The sequence below is a fragment of the Phalacrocorax carbo genome, chromosome 2 (genome assembly GCF_963921805.1).
Source record: "Phalacrocorax carbo chromosome 2, bPhaCar2.1, whole genome shotgun sequence".
Taxonomy (NCBI): domain Eukaryota; kingdom Metazoa; phylum Chordata; class Aves; order Suliformes; family Phalacrocoracidae; genus Phalacrocorax; species Phalacrocorax carbo.
This window is the reverse complement of record NC_087514.1, coordinates 124,110,853-124,137,061: the sequence shown is the minus strand read 5'-3', so window position 1 is coordinate 124,137,061 and position 26,209 is coordinate 124,110,853. Positions and strand designations below refer to the sequence as shown.

The 26,209-nt window shown below is 38.4% G+C and overlaps 1 protein-coding gene across 4 annotated transcripts; it reads right to left on the bottom strand.

Annotated features, from left to right (window-relative positions):
- Nucleotides 1-341: 341 nt before the first annotated feature.
- On the bottom strand, nt 342-25,978 carry AZI2 (5-azacytidine induced 2). Of its 4 annotated transcripts, none has more exons than XM_064444236.1 (8): nt 25,956-25,978; nt 16,105-16,334; nt 13,539-13,664; nt 13,111-13,210; nt 11,239-11,387; nt 8,747-8,793; nt 5,448-5,563; nt 342-2,759 (listed from the first exon to the last, which is right to left on the bottom strand). In XM_064444236.1, exons 2-8 carry the CDS (start codon nt 16,327-16,329, stop codon nt 2,371-2,373), a joined length of 1,152 nt encoding a protein of 383 aa, XP_064300306.1. In that variant the 5' UTR covers nt 16,330-16,334; nt 25,956-25,978; the 3' UTR covers nt 342-2,370. The 4 variants fall into 4 exon arrangements, with proteins under 4 accessions (XP_064300306.1, XP_064300304.1, XP_064300305.1 ...); XM_064444234.1 differs by lacking the exon at nt 25,956-25,978 and adding an exon at nt 25,784-25,949; XM_064444235.1 differs by lacking the exon at nt 25,956-25,978 and adding an exon at nt 25,576-25,777.
- Nucleotides 25,979-26,209: the final 231 nt, after the last annotated feature.

Sequence of the window (26,209 nt, the reverse complement as noted above, 5' to 3'; positions counted from 1 at the left end):
GATGAGGCCAAGGCAAAGCCTGGAAATTCTCAGGCGCTGGCTTGAGAAGCTTAATTTTAAGCTTCCCCGTCACGCAGGACAGGCTGACCAGGAACCTTTTGACACAAGTAGTCGAACCACAGGAACAGGCCATAGCATAAGGTAACCAAGCCCTTCAGGTTTCAACACCTAAGAGAATACATCGAAGCGGCCTACAGAAGATTTTGGTTTCTTCCTCAATGGAGGGAAACGACCTTCAGATTAGTCATTTATATTTGTAATGACCTTTTACACAATCAAGAAATTGGCATAAAAATTTATCCTGCTTTAAAAACCGAGAGGAGATGTGTAAGTGAAACCAATTTCAAGCAAAAATAAATTTATTAGAAATCTTACACAGTAGAATTCCTTCATTGCACAAATCAAAGTATTAATCATATTGATGTCCATTGGATAATACATTACTTTTAATAAAAAAAACCCAAAAAACTCCGTCACGTTGACGTGGGGAACCCCCAAAAGTAAGCTACATTAGAACTAGATACCATACAGCTTCTGCAGCCACATGAGAAATGTTTTCTGCTGCTTTGTTATTACACAGGTAGTTGGTTCTATCAGCGAAAGCCTAGTGACTTGGATTTGTTTTATGCATATTGGGTTTTGTTCTATTACTTTCCAAGAGATTGTACTCCCCTGAGTCAGCTGTGTTCATTGGTCAGAATAAATTCCAGCATCTGACACCATTTCCATTAATCACACAGACAAGCCAGGATACGTGAGCAAGATAATAGAAAGATAAAAACAATATCTGGTGAATGGGAAACATTATTTATGTATGCTGTTCACTAATACAGAAGAAGGTATCGGGAAGGCATTTTTTCAACTTTGATAGACAAACTGAAAGAGAGAACATGGGCATCACATGAAGGACTCACTCCGCAGGGAGGAAAGTGTCTGGAACCACACAGGTCATGTAGCACCTTGGTAACACTTTTACAGCCCATCATTACTACGACTGCGCTACAGTCATAGCTTCCTCACGTATTTTAAGAGCAATTTTAAGATAATTTGCTAATAAAAAACTGAGAGATTAATTTTTATTACACTGATCTTAAGCTGGACCTGTGAAGTTGAATACTTCACCCACCCACCCATCTATAAATAACATATTTAGTATCTTCCCACCCGTTACAAGTTAGGTATCGCGGATCTAACACACAAAGCATTTTTCTTCAACGTATGGAGCAGTCAAAGGCATTTCACTTAACCCTGTTGCACTAAGCCAGATATGAAGCAGAGCAGTTTAAAAAAAAAAAAAGGCATAAATTGTGTTTGTCTAAAGACAGTTCTTGGCCTAAGAGAATAAAAAGATAGTACTCAGACACCCATAATCTATAAAGCAGACAGCTGCAATTCAAATTAACTCTAGTTCGTAGTGGCATACTAAAGATACCACAAAAATACTTCTGATGTGTGTCAACAATGCTACAACACCTAGTCCGATTAAATTAAGGCTTTGTTTCTTTAATAAAAGAAAAGTCAGTAGCCTTCACCACCACACGAATACAAAGTCAAGGTTCTGGTGCTGTGTAAAGGAGGCACAAGGAGGAGAACTGTGCTGTGACCAGGATGACTCTGGCGGGCACTGCCGTGCACGGAATTAAGTCTGTTTCCTACAGCGTGAACTGAAGGAAACAAGCTGAACATCCAGGATTCACAGCATTCAGCAGCATTACTCATGATTACTCGTAACTCACATTAAGGCCCAAAGTGGTGCCATCTAAACAGGACAGCCTAAGAGTGGTTTTTCTCTCTGCCACTATATCTAACATAAATCAAGATTTTGACGCACCCCCCAAAAAACTCTCACCTTTCCTGGTTAAAAATTATGTAAAAAAATGCATTTCTGAAACAGAGGAATCAGAAAGTTCACTGAAAGGAGGAAGGGAGAGATAATCCAATTCTTTGCTGTACGTCCTACTCTGGAAAAAACCACCCTGTAAAACCATAAACTCCGAGCTGGTACAAGTTTTAACACAGGATACCAAGTATTTTCTTGATAACATACAAATAGCAAACAAATACAGAACTGGATTACTTTGTTTTATTCCAAGAACTCACTTTTCAGTGTAATCTTTTGCAAACGTACGCCATTTGCAGTACACAACTATCTAGGCCCCTTACTAGATTTCTTTATATTTACATTATATCAGCACAGCTTTAACTTCAAGGAACTTGCTCCTGATTTACAGCAGAGGAAGACTAGGCTTTCTGTTTCAAAACTAAAGAAAGGACATTTCAGGTAATTTGTTTTCCCTCTTTAAGAGTTCAAGCATTAAGGTGCCTATTCAGAACCATTCTAAAAAAGCCTCAGTTCATTCTAAAAATTGTTTAGCTCTTGGGCAAACAGTTTTGATTACACTGATCCAGGTAATCTGCTGGACAGTTTAACAAGGTGGTTTTATTTTTCATTTCCCAAAAGACATTCTCATTAGGCTTTGGAGGACTTGGGAATACCCAGGAATTATCTTCCAGAGAGCTCTTTCCGTAAGAATGGTGCTCCTGAAACGTTTTGCCGTCAACTGGAACGGGTCTCTCATCTGTCCATGCTTGTAGAGTCACCCTTTCAGATGGGATTTTTACATCTCTCGGCAGAGGGGGAGACACAGCGTTGCAGAGTGCTTTATCACTTTGTGAGAGTTTTTTATAGGCTACCCCAGATGTCAAATTCAGCTTCGAAATGTTCGAGTCAACATATTGTACTGGTGCAGCAGGGGCAGCTGAAGAAAGAAGATAAAAATGATTTTAAAATTACATTATGTAATGCATTCTTCATATACTCCAAAGGTACTACATATAGCAGGTACGTTAAATGCAGGGTTTGCAGGCTACAAATTGTCAGACCATATTTTACTTCACTACCTACTTAAAAGTTATTAACTGAACATACTAAACTCCTCGGTCTGATTTTGCAACGCGAACCAGAAATCCTGAAATCACAATGTCTAAAATACACCCGACACCAAGGAAACCTCCCAGTTCCCACGTGAGCACAAATACACTGATGATCTTTTTCGACAAGACTGGAATGAAGGCTGAAACAGAGAGGATTTTCGTGCACTTGAAGATTTTCAGAACACTGCTTACACGTAGCACACTTCTTCCTACTCTACTGATTCTTTTAACAAGTTGTGTTCTCAGGCTGCCAAGAACCTGAATTCTCACTGTCCATGAAGCAGCGAGAGGGAAACACATGGTGTTCACAGGTTCTCTGTGCTCCACTATTATCTGACTTCTGAAAGTAAAGCGACAGACTGCAGCGTTCAGCCATCTGAAATTCCAGGGGAGTTTTAAACCATGGTAGGAAGGGAAGGACTTTGCAACAGAACAGCATCTACCTGAAACAAAAGAGCTGCACCTTCAATGCACATCTGAACAGATGGTCAGTAATTTACATAAACATGGCATGGTTCCTGCGGTTAAAGAAACTGCAAGTCTTGCAAGTAGTTTTCTAGAATAGCTATGAACCTGGAGTACGAACTGTGATTCGTAACTTTACTTCTTAAGTGACAGAAAGAGGAGGCAGTATCCTAGTTGAAGAATACAACTTCCATTTGTCAGTAAAAATTAAAAGGAGGTACCCAATTTGCAAATGTCAGCCAGAAGCACCTTCCAATAGCACAGGCACCACATCCGAAAGGCAGGCTAAGGAACTGGATTTGGCTGCTTTGTGCTGACAGGTGTAACAAGGAATTTGAGGTCTACAGACCTTTAGAAGCTCAAAAAAAAAAAAAAAAGGAATACACTGAAAATGGAGAAAAAAACCCCACAAACCACCACCACCACCCCCCAAAAAAACCCAAACGCAAACACAAAACCCCCATAAGTGGACACACATTTGTTGAAAATGCCTCCATACATAAGTGACAGCTAAGTAGAAGTTTTAAGTCAATTCTACGCGTATTTTGCATTACCCGATTTTTCTATAAATACAAGCACATTGTGTTTGTAAGTGTGGCTGACAAGCAAAGTAAACAACAAAAAAAAATATACAGTTTTCATTTCTGCCCAACCTGTCCACTCTCACATACTTCTGAAAAAATTACTGACAAAAGCCTACAGAGCAGAAAGCAAAAATCCATTGTTTCACAATTAATCAACAATGCCTTTTATAGCTGTGGATGTACAACTGCATTAGCAACTCCAGAAAAGCGGACCGTTCACCAAGTAGAAGAGAAAAATCAGTACGTGTGCAGTGGCAAGACAGGTAATTCCAAATTAAAAAGGACGGAAAGATACTACATGATCACATCAAACCTCGACAGGCTTAAGGATGAAAAACTCATTCAGTTCCCAGTTTCTCTGCTGAGGTTATTTGACAAATGTGTCTTAGAACTGTCGGAACACGGACTCACCTGGTAACAATACGACCAAGTCTACAAAACCTGTGGATAATTTTATCAGCCAAGTACCAGTGCCAGTGATCATTAATCACTGCTGGCCACAGGCCACAGCACTGATTGACCTGGAGGTGAATCCTACCGTTATCTCACTGAGCCAATCAAAGCTGTTTAGAAACAAAATGTCTTGATCTTGTAAAGGATAGGGACATCAGAGGCTGTCACCAATATATTGTAACCAAGGTCACCGTCTTTCACTGGTATCTTCTGTTATTCTGAACACAGTAAATACCACAACGGAAGTGAGCAGCAAACAAAGGAAATGAACCCTGCCATAAACAGTCAGGCTGATAGTCCGGCCCCACCACAGTAAGAACGCTCTCTCGTAAAGCATTTGGCTGGAGAGAAACACTCGTGTGAAATTGAAGAACCACCTGATGCACTGCTCACAGAAATTATGCGTACTTCATGTGGACGTTAGTCTCCCCTTAATTATTTGCAATGCAGCAGCAGAAATAAGGCAGTTTTGCAGCCTCAGTAGCTGACATTCAGAAAATGTCATCTTGCCTAGCATTTTGCTAGAAAAGGCAACTATTCTGAATGCCAACATAAGGAAACATGCAACCATAAGGGAATGTCAGTCTATTAAAGTCTGATTTTAAAGTGTGGCCCATTTAATACTTTATATATTCTATACTGGGAAAATAAGGCTGCGTTTGCAAAAAGATTCCCCCCCCCAATATGAAGTAGTTGTGGTAAAAGGTCAAATACGAGTAAACTTAACACCTCAGCCTTGTCCACATAAGCAACACTTGACTGAGAAAAAAGCCACAAGGGGAACAGAATACAGTACTGAAGAAAAAACACATCAGCAACACCTTTATGTGTGAAGTTGACCAGTATGAGACAGAAGCAAAAGCAGAAAATGGGTAGGCTGGAACCATAATATAGTCTAGCTTATCAACTTCAATTGATGAGATTCTGATAAGATATGATAGCTATTTTCTTTTTAAAATGGTACAGCTTGGTTTGTATTTGTAAGGTCTGTTACTGCAAACACTGACTTGCCTTTCTTGGTCGTTGTTGGGTTCGTTTTCAGCTTGCGTAGAACCTCAGCTTGCGTGTCAGTCACTAGACGTAAATTTGACATTTCTCTCTTCAGGTCCCAATATGCTTGTTGCACACTTTAAAAAAAAATATTTTTTTGAAGTTAAATAATTGCCACCTCTAAAGCACCCTTATGGCTATTAATATGCTTATCAAGCATTAACTGTTAACAAATTGATTTTGCCCAACATACACTTAAATTTTGGTAGAGTACCATAATTCAAAATGAATTGAGCAGTATTTGAGATAATTTGAATTATCTCAAACTGAGGGACCTTTGTCTATTTTATTTGACTCTTCCATATTACAATATACAATGTACTATATATTAACATATGAGATTATACTAATAATTTCAAGTTCCCTGAATTGAGAAATAGGAAGCATATTCCCCAATTTCATTACTTGAAACTAACCATCCCATAAAATTATAATCCCAAAGGAACGCTTTTAAAACAGTGGATTTGGACTAGATCCCCCGGATCCAAACCAAGCACCTACACACAGACCAAACAAAAATACAAAACATGCCGTTTCATATTCAAATTTATTTTAATACACTGCCTTATGAAGACAGTGTAAAAAATAGCAACCCAAGCCATTCTCTGATAAGACAGCATAATATGGGAAACATATTTAGCAACAGCAGCACTGTTCCAACATAAAAGTTTCAGGTTATGAGCTGGTAAGAAAATCAAGAATGGCGAAAAGAAAAGATCAGAGAAATCAGCATCACCATATGTTTCTTGGTAAAATTTTGAGCCAAGGCTCACTGAACACCACATTTATGTTGATTAATAGTGAACTTCGTGTTCAAAGACATAAGGATGCCGTTACTTCAACTTAAACATGAAATCATTGATTTAATTTTTTTTTAAATGCTTAACGTTCCACGAAAACATTTATTGAGGACCAGTATCATGGATGAGAGTTTTCAAAATATTTCTTTCTGCCTCACTATATTCACCTCAAAGATGTTTATCTGAAAACAGTTCAGTACCTCAAACTATCATTGAGATGACTAAGAACTATTGAGCTATCACCCAACCATCTTTTCACTCATGCATATATACAGATTTCTATCCCTCTGAAATAGCAATTCAGGATCACCCCTGCATTAAATTTATCAGACATTAATATGTTCAAAAGCAGTATGAGAAACAGCTATTATTCCGTTCTGCAAGTTAACACTAAAAGAGCTCACTTAAAACAAAGAAGTTAAACTTTCTTCTATGCACAGAGATATTTCCCCAGGATACAAGAATTCAGATTCAAAAAGTTCTTTTACAGAACAGAGGAAGTTGAGAGTTTAATCGGTAATGTATTAGGTATCAGCAGTTCTGACAGATAAAAAGTTAAAATTTGCAGAACTGATTTTCAAGAAGTTCAGCTAAACCTGTGGCCTTTTCACCACAGAATCCATTTGGCTCTTTGAACTTTTAAGACATGTAAATTTTAAAATGAAGTTGATGTGGCAACCACACTTCATTTATCCATGTGTTTTGGTCTCAGAAGTAAGAGCAAACAGACTTTAGTTGTATCAAAACAGAACTGTCCAATATTTAATATAGATTGGTAAATATAAGAACAGTTCAGTGTCTGCCACCAACCAGAAGAGAAGTGCTTAGATGAATTTTTTTAACATGCATTTAAGGCTTTCAAAAGCACCTGGCAAAGGGATACAGGTACCAGAATTCCACTTAAATCACACATAATTTATCGTAATTGCTTTTGTGCATACTGACCTAGAACCCCATCACAAAGCCTAATTTTCAACGAATTTGCAATCGAAGACCAAGGATTCTACCTGCTTGGAAGTTTATCCTATACTGCCTTCTAACATGTAATATAAACCTTGAATATGATAGCCCATCTAAATCTGCAACAAAGTAGGTTTGCAAACCAAGAATTTAAAGTCAGATTTGCAGGCTGCTGACAAATGCAAAACAATTACTTTCAAAAGAGTTAGCTAACTGCAAATGCCTCCATCTCCCATAAACAGCAGGACTGTTTGCTACAAGTGTTTCGCATAAGAGGTTTTTCAATTTTTCCACAGATTTTTGGATGGGCTTACATATTCAGCACATGTTACACATTCATTATTTATGTCACATTACAATGAACATTATACTGTACATATGCTAATTCAGATGGTTGCCACCTGAACGTCACTTTGTGGAATAAATCTGCTCTGGAAGATCAAAAAGATAACTGCTCTACCTTGAGATAACACCTTTTTTTCAGGCATGTAAGACTGACTATGAAACTGCAGCAGAAACCACAAGAAAAAGTGTCAGCCTGCAAGGTGAAAGGTGAAAGTGTAATTTGTGTAAAGTGTGTATAATATTACCATCATTACACCAGAGAACATATTTATTCTCATATCTGTGCTGTTCTCTTTCAGTGACTGATCTCCTTTCCCATCTCTTCAATAGCCAAGTAAGCAACAAGCTATTACGCTAAACAATCTGTCATTACAAAGGACCACTCTTCCCTCTTGTGGAAAATCGTGTAAGTACACGAACAGGCATAACGGTGTAAGAGATGCAGTTAGTATTTCGTTTCTGCAAGACAGAACATTTCATGCATACATGAATTGTTCTTTTGCATAAAGAACTAAAGGATATATACTCTTTCTAATATGGCCCACATACTCAAGACAGTTTTGATCATAAGCACAATTATTATTTGAATGGGTACAAAATGAGAACAAATGCTTTCTGATATGTTCGCATTTTTCTGGAAAATTGATATTTCTTTTTTAATAGGTCTCACAATGGCTTCCCAATATTAAAAAATCCCAACCTTTAAAATGTCTTCTAGTACAAATATTATTGCACTACGCTAAATAAGAATATATGTTCCAACACTAAGCAAGAGATCTGAAGCCATCACCTACACAAACACAGAAACCTCCCCATACGCAGAATGAAGGTATTTAATAGCTGGGATGAGACTTGGAAATTTATCTAGCACCTTCTCAAGTCAACTAATTGATAAAAAGCTGATTTGTAAATACAAGATCATTTAACTTTCATTTTCAGTACAACAATCTGGAGATGTAAATACTTTATCATCATCATCCTGGACTGCCAACACAACGAAGAAACAAAAAATACAATGATCTTCCTAAATCAATATACCTAGGCTTGAAATTAGATTATGTAATTTGGAAGAATTTTTGTTCAAATAACTGTCCCTCAGTGAACTAGAAATAAAACATGAATGCCACTTGATTTTCATACCTCTGGATGTCTTACCTTTGAAGAAGGCCTCCATTTAATGGATTTTCATCTTGAGCCTGGTCCTGCATAACCGAGTGAGGGGAAGATAAGAGAAAGAATGAACATATGATTTCAGATCTTCTATCTAAAAACACTGCAGTGAAACTACAAGTTTGCTGATACTAAAATTCAGAATTGAAGTAGTCTTCATTTGCATTGGCTGCAGTAGTTTTCAAAATGGACAGAAAGACCATAGGAATTTCCACTTAAAAATGCGTATATTACCTGCTTATACAAAAGCATTGCTCAGCTACCACCATTCATATTCTCTCTCTCTCTCTAAACATCTGAGCTTTTGGAATTTGTGATGCTTTGAAAAGCAAAAATTGAGAAAAGCTTTTGACTTCCATTAAAAAAACCAAACAAGAATACTCAGTCTTCTCTTGTTCTTTCCCTGCACCAGTATATAAAGACCTTTAATTTACAGAAAGCTGTTTCAGTATAGATTTACTTCCACAAGTTACTTTTACGATAGAACATAATTTATCCCTTGAGTCTGAAAGACTGCTTTAAATCGTGTGTACAAGCAGCCTCGCTGACGTTCACAGGACTGTTTAAGTGAGCCTAATGTTTGACTTGTTGATCATGTTTCTATTAGACCCTCACCTGTGATGAGTTCCCATTCATATCCCTTCCTGCTCTGTTTCCTCCAGCCTAAGCTGTTACGAATTTGATACCTGTTTCTGTGGCTTCATGATGGACTATATACATTTCGTGCAAGTTGTCAATATAATGTACACACTGCATCAACTATAATGCAAAACATGAATATCGAAATAGAAAGTATACTTGCCTAACATAGAAAACATCTGAAAATGCTAACGTAATTAAAAACAGTAATAACAAAAATACCAGCTGTGTTTGAAACAATGCTGACTTGTCATTGCCCGCTAATCACATTTCCCTGTTTTTCACCTGACAGTTTTCCCCCTCCTGAAGACTTTACCACCACTACCCAGAGGTTCAATTACCCCACATCTGAAAACTTGTACCTTTTTACTTCCTACATTAAGCAGTTACCAAGATCAAGAAGAAATTATATTTAAAAAGGCAAAAAGCTGTTCCTTATATTTGTTCTTTGCAACAAAAGCTGCTGACATCAGCATTATTTAAAGTGTCATGTCTAGCATTCCTTTTAACTGTTATTTTAATTTGTTCTTTCTAGCAACGTTCATTCTCTCAATACAATCTGCAATCTTCAATTATTTATATAGCTGTTACTCTATTCCAAAGAGCTACCTGAAGACATTAGAACTGCACACAAGTTACAGTATCCTTTCAGAATACACAGATTATTGAAAACACCTAAAAGAATTCCAGATACAAATCAAAACATCCAACAGGAATGGAAGTTAACAAAACACCTCACATGCCTTCCAGGTAACATGCTTTATCCCCACCTAGTGGAAAACACACAGACTAAACCTGAGACAAGATAATTGATGTAAACTAGGAACGTGGCATGACAGCAGCAGATCCACAGAGGCACATTCACTGCTGAGAACCCAACGCCCCAACTATATATGCTTTGAGGGCAGCAGGGGAGAAGGGCTTTACTTCAGGCTAGCTCTAGCCTGGTCCCTGAATGCCCAGCAGAGGTTGTGTTGTACAAACCCTGAATATCAGCTCACTCGAATATTATGTGACTCAGAATTACATAATCTTAATTATTAATGACCATAAGGAACCTAAAATCATCTGCCTCTTCAAAAAATTACATTTAAATCTTTTAAATTTATTCTGTAACTTCAATGTGACTGTAGAGTCCTAGAGACTGTCATTGTACCTTTTATCATATAAAGCAGTAAGCATGCACCAGTCTGTTTTCTTTTAAACTTAATGTACTTTATTACTGTTAAGTTACCTTAATTTCCTTTTTGAGGTCCTAAGCACACCTACATGACACAATGAGTCCCTCACAACACACACTTGCCCTAGAAATGGCAGGGAAAGGCACTAAAAGAGGTATAGCAAGATTCTGGAAACCTTGTTAGAAAAATCCGCTTTCCTGACAAGCTTTGTGCAACTACCCTACTGTGCTAAAGCTCCTTAAACAAAGTTCATTATACCTTTTAGCATAAGCATTCTATTGTTTTAAAACAAAAATAAACAAACAAAAACCACAAAACAAACCATGTCTTGCCCAAACTTTCGAAGAAGTCCAGCCCAAGACAAATATGAGCATAGAACACTTCAATCTGATCAACTACTTAAATTGTAAAGCTTTATTTTCTGTTGTTATATGGGCAGTGGCTGGGAAATCTCACCTATATAAGCGTACTATTTCCAAGAAACAAGCAGTCTATGAGAATATTGCAGGTTAATTTTACTAGGACGTTCATCTGTCACCCAGTTATACACTTGATATCTCTGTGCTTACCCTTTATTTTGCTTAAATAAGACATTTAAAATAATGTTATAAAACAGACAAATTCATTAAACCAAAAACCCCTAAAAAATAAAGGTACCTTCTGCTTGTAGTTTTGCAACTCCTTTTGGAGAAGGTTGTACTCTTGCTTGAGCTTTTCTAGATCCTGCTTCAGACCTTGGACTTCCAGGTCACTGCTCAGCTTCTCTAATTCCCAGCTGGACTGAGTACGATTCAGATTTTTCATCACTGTAAGAAGACATGCAAGACAATCGCATTTCTGTCTCTATTCAAGAAATATAACTCAATATTTAAGTTTCACTTTAACCAGCCCAGGCCCCACAAAAAATTACCCCGTACATGCTGATAAAACTGCAGTCTATAACAACAGAGAAATAGTAACACTGGTAAAGTTCTTGGCAAAGTAGTAGTCAATTTTTTTAGTTTAAAGTATGAAGCCCTACCTTCCAAAAATGCACTGGAGATTTTAAATAAAGAAAAAGGAAGTAACAGAATAAGAAGGCACTGGAAATACAAAAATCGGTTAATGGCAAACACGCATGATACATACACCAACTTGCCTGCTTCTTACATGGTTTGAATAACATGATCCTTTTCCTCCCTCAGATTTATATCATTATATAATTTACCTTAAGTTTTTCCCCAAATTTAATATCAAGAAGTTCCAAAGAGAACTACAAAAGATACAATTGAAACAAAAGGCTGAAGCCTGGAAGTTAAATAAGTCTTCTTACTAGACAGAAAAAATTCACATGGGGTCTATTAAGAAGCAACCTAAGATGATCCTAGCATTAGATCAGTAGTAGGAGGCCAGCTAGACAGGAAGAGAAGAAAGAACATGACAGGAAGAAAACCCCCAAGTCTTCAACTACGTGGTACACTCACTTCCAGATTTAACAAGTTGAAAAAGCTTAAGCTACACTGATTTTTCTTAAACAAAGTACTCAGAGCCCACTTACAAGTAAAACTGATTACTAAATAAGGCTCTCGGAGCTCTCTTCATGAGCTCTGCACTTCTTACCTCCTTAAACCATGATCTCCTCAACAATGATGCTACTACATGTGATTTTTTTCTTCCAGGTTTAGAAACTTGTGCAGCTGAAGTAGTGCATTACGTCCTTGAGGTCCTCTTGGAAAGTAATCCAATTCAAGCACAGCAATACTTACAAGCATCCTTCAAATGACTGCATTTGTACAGAACCTCAAATCCAGTCCATTTTCTTCTTCTCTTTTCTTGTAACAGTACATTATGAAAAGATTTTTTTTTCTTCTTCCATAGTGTTTTGTTCGACATACCTATCATGTACATAGCACTCTTTACGATGGCAGTAACAGAACCTGGATTTGTGCTTTGCGAATTGCCAGCATACACCGTTTCTTTCTCTTTCCACCAAGTTCTCTACAGCCACCATCTTTCTACCTTTCCTCACCCTCCAGCCCTTTAAATAGCTGCTGTCGACTGCAGCTATGGCTGTACAACATCCTCTTGTACCTCTCATATGCCAACAATGAGTGAGACAAAGGAATACACCAGATCATCTACAGGTACCAGAGAAAGATATATCGCCTGGATAGTGTTTGATACTTGAACAAGTATGCTCCTGCCTCACCCTGAGGAATAGGTGGCAGGCTCCAGAGATGTGTACATGGCTAGCACACTGGACTGTCAGTTTGTACACAGTTCTCAAATTATTAAATAACCTGCAGTGGAAGAACATGACAGCCTCAGATCTTTACCACAGAGCTCCACATCTGTAACAAGACATGCCTGTCACCATTTACAAGAATGAACCCATATACAAGCTCAACATATTTCATTGCAGCAGAGGAGTATACTCCTCTCTTACCTAGCCACTATACAGGTTTAAACATCTTCATGCCCTGAGATCATAATATAACCACTAAGACTAGTCAATATACATTAAGATGAAGTAACCAAATGCATACATACCTTGTTGAGTCTCCACTTCAGTTCTTAGTTGTAACAGCTCTACTTCTTTAGACTGCAACTGTTCATTCAAGGTTTTCAAGGATTCCGCACTTTCTTTCATCTATTTTCAGGGGGGAAACCATTTGTGAAGCTTTTTTCTATCACACCTGACAATTCAACTTTTTTTTTAAAAAAACAAAAACTACAACAACAAACCAAACCAAAACAAGGAAACTATTGCTTTTTTTAGCATTAGCCTAGCCCAGTAATAAAATTGAGATACCTAAAACTGCTATTCCTACATGAAGTATTGTCATGTTCTTCAAAAACCTAAAGAATTTATAAACACCACAGATCTTCAGCAAATAAAAATCATTCTACAGTAAACACTTACTAACTATGCAGTACTTCTAGAACATGCTTTTACGTCATTACTTTAAAAGGCATACCATCTTATCCAGTTTGCTTTTCAGATTATCTCGGTCAATGCAGGCCTCTCTGTAGGCTTGGTATGCCTTATTTACTTGTTCACGTCCAACTGAACTGCATTCCTCTTCCAGTCGGGAGCCAAGCAGCTAAAAGTTTAACAAACATGAGAAATAAGAAGTTTCATATGTTATACTGAGAATGGCAAAATTTAGAAAGTGCAGTAGTACATTCTGCAACATAAAATGAACTGCATTTTTTTAGTTTAGAAAATAAATTAATTGAATACATTGATACAGACCAAATTTTTTTACAGAAGTGCAACAAAGGCCATCTACAAATTCTTCAATCTCTAACCTTGCTTAACACTTGCTAGTTTATTGCTATATGTACTTAAAAACCATCCACAAGCCATTACTTACTTACACTGAAAAACCCTTAATCCTATTTTTTCCAGGCTCTGAAGATGTACAAACTTCTTTTTGGAAAAAGAGTTTTAGGCATATAAAGACATAACGTATAGAAAATTAGGAGGAAAATGAACATAATTGTTTCAAGGACACATAACTTAAGGATTTTTTTCAGTGTACTTCTGTGAGAAAAACCAAAGCAGAATTATTTTACAAATAACTTAACTTCCAGGTCATCACTATCTCGTTGCCTGTCTAGGCAAGAGACAGGCGAGGGAGAGTAAACACTACCAACTCGACTGTCAGAAAGAAGGGAGCAGTGTTAAAATATATTCAGTATTTTTTATAAGATGGCAAGAAGAGTCTTACATCAAATTACAGCTGTATGTATAGAAGATTCTTATTTTGACTAAGTATTGCATTATCCTTTTCGTTCTGTTTATTCTGCACCCTTGCTTTAAATCGTTGAGGCATTTAAACACATTCAGTGTACCTAATGTAGATATTTGCAATAGATTTATATGTATATTCTTAAAAATTGAGAAACACACACGCTCATACAAAAAAGGTGACAGAATGTATCTACCTTAAATACCTCCTCTTTCAGGTGTTCACTCAAAAGAAAATTCAGGAAAGGAAGCCATAAAAATACAAAGCTTCTGCCCCTTGCTTTTCGTATTGACCCTCAAAGTAAACATACTACTAATTTTAAGTTTTGTCCTTTACATGCCACCTCCCTCCCCAAATAAAGCCACTCAGAAAGAACATAAGCCTTACCAAACTTTCTGGAAGTTTCCATACACTTTGAAATTTAAAATTCAAAAGGGGTAACACCCTGTGTATTTTTTTTATTGTACAGGTACACTAGCCATTAACAAAGCCTGGAAGTCAGTTCCATTACTTAACAGTCTAGGCCTTCTCAATGCCCCTCTCTCACAGAAACATTTTTATGGTATTCGAATACCAAAAGTTTTCTCTATGGAAAACAAAGTATCATCTTCAAGACAATTACACTGAACCAGGCCAAACCAAAAGACACAAGACTAAAGGAGACTATCACAGTCATCAAGTCCTGTTCATTGTGATTTTGCGTAACCGTGTAAGAGATGTTACACACAGCATGGTTCAGAGAATATTCTGTCTAGAGCTCTATTCCTATCCCTACCCTAGGGCCTTACATAAAGAAAGTACTCAAGAAGTTTTGCCTTTTGACAGAAAGTCAATTCTGTCAAACTAGTCACCAAGAATTCCTGAGTAAGTGTTTCAAAATTGTACCGAGTGTGACTCAACCTCTTTGTTCCAGTGCCACAAGATAATACATACTTTGTAAGCTTTTAAGAGTCAGTAGCACATACTTAGGACTAAGTCCTGCTAAATGTCTCTGCTCTAACTCTAGGATCTATATCTCTATCTTACATTAATAAGAAAGCAATCTATCAAAGTCAAGACCTTCTGCAGTACAAAGACACTCACTACTGAACGATGATATACATTTAGCGACAGCATTCTTTACTGAGGGAGAAAAATCAATTTTTAGCTTTAATGAACTTCACTAGACTAAGCCCATGAGAAACTGCATATAAAATGAACTGCCAGATTCTTCTACGTTTCAGAATTGCTGCACCAAAAAATAGCCAGTCAACACCTCTATGTTAAGCACTGCAACTCTGTACTTCATGTTTGAGAATGCTATTAGCTAGACCTAGCCAGATATTCTTAACAACCGATTTTTCCTTATTTTTTCAGTATGCTGAACCCAAGAGATTCTTTTGATTGGCAGTTCCTGGATTCTGACAGTTTACAGACTTGGCCCCTCCCTATTCAACAATATTAAGTCCTATGTGCCCAAGTTAATAAACACCATAAAGAGGCAGATGAAATACAGTAACGATCCAATGCAACTACATCATCTTTCTGAACCAAAGCTAGTGCCTTTGCAGGGCACTACCGCACTGCATCACATGCATGCCCAGTAAGAATCAAAAATCCCAGTATGACATAACTTGACTACCAGAGGAACACACCGGGTTTCACTTAAACAAATAAAACAATTTACCAAAACCTTTTAACTTGGAAATTATTTTAAGTACATATTTTAAATACTTAACCATCTGTTCTGCCATCTAGCCAGGAGCAAAGTAGCTGCTACCAGAAGCTGGCAAATCAACTTTTTTCTTACCTTCTCTTCTAGAATTCTCACTCTTTTTTTTAAGAGTGAGTTCTCCTTCTCTGTCTCCTTTAGACGTTTCTTGATATCTTCATATGCAGTGACAAGTGCAAAGTGTGAGGCAACAGACTCATCTCCACTGTAAGATGAAACAGGAATCTCCCCATCTCTCTTATGAGCGTTGTCTGCTTTTTCGTGGTTCAAAATACAGATGTCATCCTCTACCAACTCCTCCATGACAGCTGTTAAGAAGACAGATATGAGTGCAAGATTTTCACAGAGACAAATTCATTGAGAGTCTCAAGTCTGAAAACCTCCCAAAATAATACTGCAGGGTGTTTCTAAGTATGACAAGATTGAATAATGAGGAAATATCTTAATCTTGCAGAAAAATCTTGAAACCCATTTTACATTGAAAATATGCTGGTTAGAAAAGCAGCATATTTCACTGTCACTTGATAAATACATTTCGAGTACAGATCAGATTTATGAATCCCCAAGTTCATTTTCACTACGGCTTAACACCATCCTATAATTTGGCTGGTACCAAATATTTGAATTCCAAAGGAATTCCAAAGGAATATCGTATTAGAGTTTTTGCAAGTCAGCACTGAGCAATAAAAAAGATTACAGTTACAAGAAATCTACTAACTACTGTGGTTGCTGAGTGCAAGTACCAAATTTCCTTCATTCTTGAATGCAAATATTTATACTTTTCCCAGACTTTAAAATGGAATCTTAAGGTACACTTGCATTAGCCCTTAAAGAGGCTGTATGAGTAACTGTTCTTTACTTAGCCACAGTAGAAAACATCCTGCTGAACAATTACAGTAATTCAGTGAGAATGAAAACACACTCAGTAACGTGATCTTCCTCAACATGCACGGAGAGAACTGACAATAATCTGACTGTAAGAAAAGTATCACCCTAAAATACCAGGCAAATCCAGACGAATGACAAGAGGCAAGTCACCATTAGGTTGAGTTTTTGTTACAACACACATCATTTAGGCCCAGCAAAACATTCAGTAAGAAAACAGCACCTTCAAAAAAAAACTCCATATACTTTCTTGAACTCTAGGTCTTAAGGGAAAAGCCCCAACAGCATTTTCCTTAATGTTGCCAGATATCAGGAACAAGTTCACAGGTTTGATTTAAAACCAGACAAACAAACCCCCCCTCAAAAAACTGAAACCAAACAAACAAAAAAGGACACAGCTCACTCTTGTTTAGTTATGAAGATCAGGATTCCTTCCATTTATATGCAATAGTAATAAATGCTATACAGCACCTGACAACACTTCTCCCCCCCTTAAACAAAGTACCGATGCTACTTCTACCAAAAGCAGATTTATGTTTTTATTTCCCTCCCCCCCCGCTTGAACAAATCCTTAGGTTCCTGATTATTAGCTAATGAACCAACAGAAGTGCTTGAAGGAAAGAAATGAGCATAACAAGACAGTCTATATTGCTGGAAAAAGTTTGTTTAGCAATACTAAGAGGCAAAGGGATAAACTGTCCTTGAGCTTATCTATGTGGTCAGATTTCTCTCGCTGTGCTAGCAATGGAGAAGCTACGCGGACTGCAGCATTACAGGGAGCTGTAGTACAGCTATAGCTGAACAATGGTGCTGTTATCACATTTGTCTCAATTTGCTCCAAGCCAGTTGGACAACATAATAAAAGCCTGTGACAGCTCGTTTATACTAAATAGACAGCAATGGAGTTGCAACAGTGAAAAAAGACAAGAAAGCTACAAACCAAAACTGAAGTCCTTTTGAACAGTTATCTTCATGAGGTGAGCAGATGCCTTGTATACTATTTGATGTATTCTAACAGAACAGGTAGCCTAAGCTTCCTTTGCACGTTTATCTGCCTCATACTTAAGTAGAAAGAACCCTGCAAAAAAGGTCCACTGCTTCTTCATTGCAAGAACAGTATCCCCCCACACACAAGGTGACCTTGACCAAAAGCACATCATTCAAACTGCATTATCTGACTGAAGGAATTGCTCATTTTGCCTTCCAAGACAACCATTAACATTCTAGCTTTTCCTCCCCCATTTTACCAAGAGCTCTGCAAGTCTTCTCACCCGTCTCATCAAATTCCAAGAGCTTGCCTTCTCAAGGCAACACATCTCCTTTTCCCTGAACTCTAGACTCAAACGTTATTAAAGAAGTGTCACAGCTTATCACTACCTCTTGAAGAAAGCAGCAGACTGTGTGACCTTGTACATAAAACACATCTTTATCCCCCCACTTTCCTATAGCTCCTAAACTTGAGCATCATACATCCCTATTTATTACACACATCAGTTCCACCAGGAGGTGGCAATAAGTAAAAACAGGAGACAACAGCAGAAGATGAGACTGTATTTATTCTGTATCTTGCTAATTAAAAGTTACTGTCTTTACAAGCTTCCAAAAGAGCAAGACCTTCCAAATAAGACTCAGCATACACAAAATGCTGTTTTGTAAATTCAGGTACGCTTAACCAACGCCTACTAAGAGGACTAGTTACGCTAACTTTTTTTTACTTGAAAGATGTCATTTAGGTTACAGGATTATTCTGGTTTTCTGATGCTGCTCTCTAAGCCAGCACTGGATGCTATTTAGAAGACGAGCATGTAATTCCACATAATTCAAAGGGGCTTGTGATACACATTTTTCTGAATTTCTACACACAAATAACTATTTCAGAAAGATCCAATACACACATATTTGACTAATCTTATTGCAACTAAGTGACAGCAAACTGCCTACAAAATAAAAGCCTACTTCTCCTGAGAGACAGGTATCCAAGTAAGACACCTTCCTCTCAGCTCATCCCTTTAAAGAACAGATATGACATTTTGGAGACGAAAGTGGCAACACACCTTACACAGGCTTAAATAAAGCAAGTGGGATATTCCGAAGGAATTGTGCAATTTTGAAACTTTTTTGCTTCAATTATTAAAATTAAATAAAACCATAATGAAACATGCTTCTCTGTACTGGAAGCTCAACAACCTGTCAAGAAGGGAAAAATCACAATATTCACATTGTATATACTTTGTCTTTCATTATCTCTATTAACATAAAGTATTAATAATATCCACACGCTGTATTACACTGCTACGGCCACAAAAAAGTGCAGTTGTTTCAGCTTTACAAGAAACATGATGGATATCACCACTGTCACCATGCCCAACAACATGGAAACCAAACCATAACTTCAGACAGACATTACTTTCAAATAAATGGACAAATTTACATAAATCAAAATTTAAATGCCACTGAACACCAATTTACCCAGAATTTTAGAGCACCACACGAAGGAAACACAGTATTAAAATACTTACTTTAAGTTTAGCGTAAGATTCACTTCAAAAAGCCATAGCATACGCACTCAGAAACCAAAACGCTGCTGGTATTTTGGGACTTCCCCCTACCTCTTAAAGGACATTTCTGCTTTTGGAAAGGAGCACCACTCTTGAAACCAAAAGCACCTTTTCTTCACAGAACAAACAAGCCACTATGATTTCTAAGAGATGATGGATGTTGTCAGTCAATCTGAAAGAAAAACTCTTTACGTATTTTATTCTAAATAGCTCCCTATTTTCTCCCATAATAGTTATTCTACAAATCCCTACGCAGTTACATTTCAAAACAAACTGCAAAAACTGTAAAAAAATTTACAGAGGAAGAAAAAATGAAGAAAAAATGCATTTATCAAATCTCAGGTATGAGTTGATACAAAATAATTTTAACAGTTAACTATTAGTAAACATCAGTCTGTTGCCAGTGCTTACTGAGTATTTCTTTTATTGAATATTTCAAAAGGCTTCAATTCTCCCAGTCTACAGAACTGTATGACAGGCATTTCCTAAAGGAAAAAAAAAGTGCTATGACCTTCATATTGGATGGGTGCATTGTGACTCAAAGTAAGTTATAAACATACGCGCGACTAACTACAGTATATATTTGATGAGCATGAGGAAAAAGTCACATTAGATATATTCAGCAATGCTGCTTTAAGTTTTCTAAACAAATCAGCACAACCTAAAAAAGGAAAGAAAACAAAAAACACCAAACAGCATATCTTTACACTGCAAAGCTTCCTGAAGTATTTTCAAGTGGAAAAAAGAGAAAAAAAAAAAGCAAAGTTTTTACTCCACTCCAGCACCTGCTAAGCCCGTATTAAAAGTCCAAAACCAGATATAAGCTCATACAAGAATAAAACCTGGCCATTAAACAATATGAGATCAGCATTTCTAGAAAGGTCATGGTGAAATGCACCATTCACCCAGCTCTTTGTTGTGCTGTCAGGAAAAAGAAAAAAGTAGAAAGCATGCTCACAAATACTACTTTCTCCCTAAGAAGCTCTCTGATGATACTAAAGCAACAGACAGAAACCCTTAGAAGACAAAGATTACAAAATAGGGCTGTATCTGTAAGAAATCCCCGACTACAGCGGTAGCCTTTTATTTTATTCTTTAAGTACAGGAATCAAAGTTTAGTTTCTCCAGGACTATATTACATCATTTAAAAAATATGAACTGTAAGCAACAACCAAAGAAGTACTTTCTGACATAATACATGCATTAGATTATTCCACAAGTTACGACTCCTCAAATCTGGTAGTCCCAGAAGGGCTTGCAGGATGGCAGCAATTACTGAGTCCAACCACAGAGCTCTGCCCATGTTTTATTCTGTTTGGCTTCTCCCATACACTTGTATGCACTGCTGCAAACGCCCCAGAGCTGTCACTCTGAAGCACATGAGTGAACTTGGATCTCTCTGGAGTTGCGATTCATGAAATAATCTGTACTAGAGTAACCAGTTAAAGATTTCCCACTAAAATATTTAAAGTAATACACAGACAAGTTGATGTCTATGAGTCCAACTGATGTCCACCTCCGCCTACTTAAAGCAAGCTTTACAATCCCACTTACCACACATCCCATCCCAAGAAAAGTCTCCCTAATGCTTTTTGCCAGTGACAAAGAAACACATTACATTTATATTTTTGTGGAATGGTCTGCACATGCAACGGCCTGCTTAAAAGGACTTTAATCTTTACTTAAAAAAAAATGTTAAATGAATAGTATTGCTGTTAGTATTAAATAATTAATGTTTAAAAAACCGAAACCAAACAACCTGAAGACACTGTTGGCAGGACTTGATATTACGTTCCAGCAGGAATAATTATGCCCACTGTTTATAAGCATACAAGTTTGAAGCGACAGCACCACTTAAGTTTTCTTTCACATACTGTAGAAAAGAATGGTTTCCAGACACCACTTCTGTTGTTCACTGATGCTTAATGTTGGTTATAGAACAGCTTTGATTTAATATATTAAATCTCTTGAGAATAAGAATGTTTTCCCATTTCTTACTAATGCTTGGCAGAAATATAGCTTTTCTCTTCACAGAACTTTACAAATATTAGTCATTAACACCATGGGAGGTAGTTAAATATAAAACACATTTTACATACGAGGAACACAGGATGCAGAGGCTCTAATAGCAAACAGATTTCTGTAGTTTGAAATGGTAATCTTATTCTCAAATCAGGAGAGGTAGTGAAAGCAGGATTACACTAAATTTTTCACATTATAAAGCAGATTCCCATTTTGCCTCATTTTTGGTTTTGAAAGATAACAGAGAGGTTTCCAATATCTTTCCAAATGTCAAACACAAATAATTTCAAGATGGCATTTTCCTGATTTTCTTCAAGGCTACTGAGAGTCTGAACCATTTTATTTCGTTTACCTTCCAGACTTGAGGGGTTTGACTTCATAGTGGTAGTATTAACAGTCTCCAGCTGTTAATAATAGGAATATAATTTTTGTACTGGTTTACCTTGCCTTACATAGAAGGGTGTCTATATGAATACAGACATAAAAATAAAACATTAAATTGAAATGCCTTTGATCCACAGGAATCCTGAATGAGTGTGTTGCAGCCCTCACCTTAATTTCTGAAAAGTTGTACTGCTTTTTCTTCTTTTTCAAAAGACACAGCAACAAAAAATACAGAACTCCTGCAGTCAGCGTCAAAAACTCCACACAGAGTATGGAGTATATGGCGCATGATGCTAGAACAAGCAAGACTTCCATTCTCTTTAAGCATCTGTCATTTTGCACCTCTCCCTCAGAAGTCTTAGATTCTCTCTGATTCCAGTCACTAACAGCCTGTTCTACACAGAAACACATCGCTTTTCACAGATACTTGCTCCATTTTTAGAGCAAAAAATCTGCATACACGTATCTCAGTAGCTGCTAGCTTTGGCCACAGTTTATCCTTCTGTATGGACAAGGCCCACAGCTGCAAAGCACTCCCTAGGAGTTCAGGAGTACAACAGCACCGCCCTGCAGCCTCAGCATACTTGGGCTTTTTCAGAAACACGTCAGCACATCAGCTAAATCAGACCTCCAAATCGCTTTCGTTTTGCTGCCTCCAGGAAATGGAGAGTACTGTCTCTAAGCTCACAAACCAGATCACTGTAGTTCATCTATCGTGAAGGACGAGCTAGAGGAGCCAAGCAAAATCTCCTTAGGTATAACAGGCTCTTTTTTCAATCTCAAGCTTTTTACAATAAATCATCTACTCTCACAAGAACTAGAGAAGCACTAAAAAGCCTGCTGTATGACAACAGTGCTTGACAAATTTTACTTTCTCTGAACAGTTTCATACTCCAGTATCTTCATCGCTAATTTGCAAACCCAATGCATCCTCCTCACAATGAATCGTAATATTCAATTTGCCTTTCTGTGGATGCTGTCACAACTACTTTCCCTGACAACTATCACCAGAAAAGGGGAAAAGGTGGGGGGGGGGAGAGGAATCCAAAAGTTGGAATCAATTAAATATTGTCCTCTCAAGATCATATAATCCTGCTTATTAAATTTAAGCTAGAATCTAATTAGAAGCAATATTGCCAAAGAAACACAAGTAGGAGCAAGATTGCTTCTGGCTGTTAAACCTTTCTAGCACCAAATGTAAGTATATTCAAAGGTTACAGAAAAACCCGGATGTTCTCATGCGAACACCGAGTACTATTTTAATAGACACTTTTTTGGTGTTCATTCCTTCCCATTTCAAAATGTTTATGAAGAACAACTATTTATGAAAGCTAGGAGGCTTTGTTTTGGGATTTTTCTAAATCTTCTTTTGTAAAACAAACAGTAGGTCCCACCACCTCCCAGTCGTTAAGTTTCCTCCCACTCAATTCAACTGTCAGATTCATTCGCGTTCACTAAGTTCACAAATTCAGTGATAAGGTATTATGAAAGCCTTGTATAATTGCATTGACTTTTAATTCAACGGGAAACACCTCAGCTGTCACAGCTATTAAAAGGCAAGTTAAAACCAGTGGCCCTGGTGGCTACATAGTATCTGGAGGTTTTTAAGCCACAACTGCACAGGGTGCTAGATAATCTTGTCTAGGTTCCCTTTTCCACTAAAAGGTTGGACCAGATGATCTTTCCATGCCGTTTCCAACCTGGGCTGTTCTATGATTCTATATTCAGGTTTACATCTCATTATTTCAGACAAACCTGGTCATTTGAATGTAAGCTCCTGTTAGCAGCTTCTAAGTGGATGACTTTGAATATTCAAGTTACTTACACTTCACTTCCTTCTCAAACTTCATTTCTTCTCCACAAAAGTATTGTCATATTTTAGTAGCATCTACCATTTTATACACCAAGAACTCCACATTAAAATATTATATAATAATGTAAATACTTAATGCAATTATAGTATAAACATATAGCAAAAACGTAAGACTGCACCATTTCAACAAACTGGATCTCTTTGCCACTGTAACTGTTTTATTGAATATGGCCTCTCTATCTAGACTTCCTCTGCTTAGAAAAATACCTGTGAAAGACTGAAAGCACATCAAAAGATAAATCCACGCTGCATTCTATCCCATTTACTTGTACCTTTTTGCTTACTTTCTCCAAAATCTATTCTAAAGCAATCGGATATCAATAGCGCATGCAGTAATGGGTCTGCACTTTTTCCAGGATAGTTTCCACTTTCCTAAGCAGACATTCCTCATTTAACATTTTCCAGTCATAATTCACAATCCCCAATTCAATGCTTCCATTGATACAATAGGAACAAATGTTACTGGGTTTGCAACTTCACGTACAGTTTTTCCAACACTGTGAAATGAACTTATTCTATTTCTCCACCGAGTAAACTAAATAGTTTGTTCCTGTATTTGACCCGATAATTTCACACTTTCTCCACGCTTAAACTACCACACAGAAAAGAGACATACTGAAAACCAAATCAGAATATTTGCTGAAATTTAGGCAATCTTAAAATTATCTCTAATTTATTACCCATCTTTGCTGTACAAAGCTGTGGCTTAATCTCTGCTCTTTTAAAGAGCTCTTCTACTATCTAATTTTCATTGTAAAACATAACCTAGCTTTACACTTTCCTGAACTGTAAACTGTAGCATATGGGGGGGCGGGGGTGGGAAGCAGTTTTAGAAAAAATGTGGGGTTTTTTTGGGGGGGGGAGGTGGCTACAACTCTTTTATAATCTGATCTAAAGTTCACTCAGGTAGTGTTTTCTGCCTTCTGACTTAACTCAGAGCTGTTGGCTCAAAAATTGTGCTTAGGGTTTGGGGTAATAGCCTCCTACTTGTTATAGTGCAATCATCTGATCAACACTTACTTCTACTGCAAGTTCTTTTATAAAATACCTATATTAGTCAAAGAAAAATGTGTAGTAGTAATCTTATATTTGTTTTGGTTTCTAGGATAAAAATACCAGGATACACGTGCTAACAGACAACTGTTATTACTATTAGCAGCAACATTTGATCACATACCAATATGCAGGAAATTAAATGCTTCCCTTAATCCACAACACCACTTCTCAGAAAATGCTATCTCAGAAGACCACCTGACCTTTGAATCCAGAGCAGACTTGACTGTTATAATAACCCTCCCCTCACTCTGTTTTTCTCCGGAGCTGGCTTCCAGTACGCTGATTTTACGGCACACACGCCGTGTAAGACAGCGAGGGAATTAGGGGATTCCTCGAGAAATGCAAAAGCTCCTAAAACCACTCACTGGGAACAGCTGACAGCCCAACCTGCTCCCACTTCTAAATTGCTGGGGCGGGGGGAGGCAAATTGATTTAAGGAGATCAGAGTAATTTTCCTACCAGGTGAAACGCCAGGATTTAACGCTGTAATTTCTTAAAAGTGGAAAGCATCACTATAGGACTACCTCAACACTCATCTGTCCTCCCTTCTTCCGAACCACCACAGCCTGCAGCACCCGTACCCCAGCCTCCCCCGGCATTCCATCATGTTTGTTTCACATCCGATGCCAACGATCCTACTTTGTTCATTTCCCTTTGCCACACTAACGTACAAATCGCTGTTCTAAGAACTCACACGGTTTTTCAGCTTAATTAGGCGCAGCTTTTTGGCTAGTTTTAGCCTGAGACCCCCTCCCAGCTCGTCCGCAGTACCTTCAAACTACGCTCACGGTCCTTCAGGAGGGGTGCCCCCCTGCACCGGCTACGGCCGGGACCTCGCACAAGGCCCTCCGGCCTGCTCCGCCCGCCAGAACGGACGTATTTTGAGGAGAGAAACTAAAGATCGGCCAGAACCGCCTCCGTCCCCGGGGGGAACCGCTCCTATTCCCCCGCCGGTCCCTGCCCCCGCGGCGGGACCAACCTCTCGGGGCCTCGCCGGGGCCGGGCGGGTCAGTGACAGGCTGTCACCGCGGCGGAGAGGCGGCGGCGGCGGCCCCGACCCCCACTTGGGCCCCCTCAGGTTCCCATCACCGCCAGCCCGGGATCGGCCTCCACCACCGCGGGAAATCCCCAGGGCGCCGGCCCCGCCCTACCAGGAAGTCAGCACAGCCTCACGTGACGCAGGCCTCCGTCCCTCCGGCGGCCGCTCGCTGCTCCCGGAAGGAGAGGGACGACTCCACCGCCTGACCGGGGAGGGAGGGCGGACTACACGTCCCGGCGTACAGAGGGAGGGGGCGGGGCGCGCGGCGGGGCGGGGCGCCCCGCTCCTCCGCAGGCCCGGCCTCACCCGGGGGTGCGGGACTGCCGCCCGTCAGCGCCTGCTCCTCAGGGGCAGCGCGCACAACCT

Excerpts from the sequence above, each read along its gene's own strand:
- AZI2 (XM_064444233.1), bottom strand. The coding sequence starts at position 17,885 with ATGAAGATAACTGTTCAAAAGGACTTCAGTTTTG. Across the intron at positions 13,211-13,538 it reads AAAGCAAACTGGATAAGATG|ATGAAAGAAAGTGCGGAATC; the intron begins GTATGCCTTTTA and ends CCCTGAAAATAG. Across the intron at positions 11,388-13,110 it reads TGAAGTGGAGACTCAACAAG|TGATGAAAAATCTGAATCGT; the intron begins GTATGTATGCAT and ends GTCTTCTTACAG.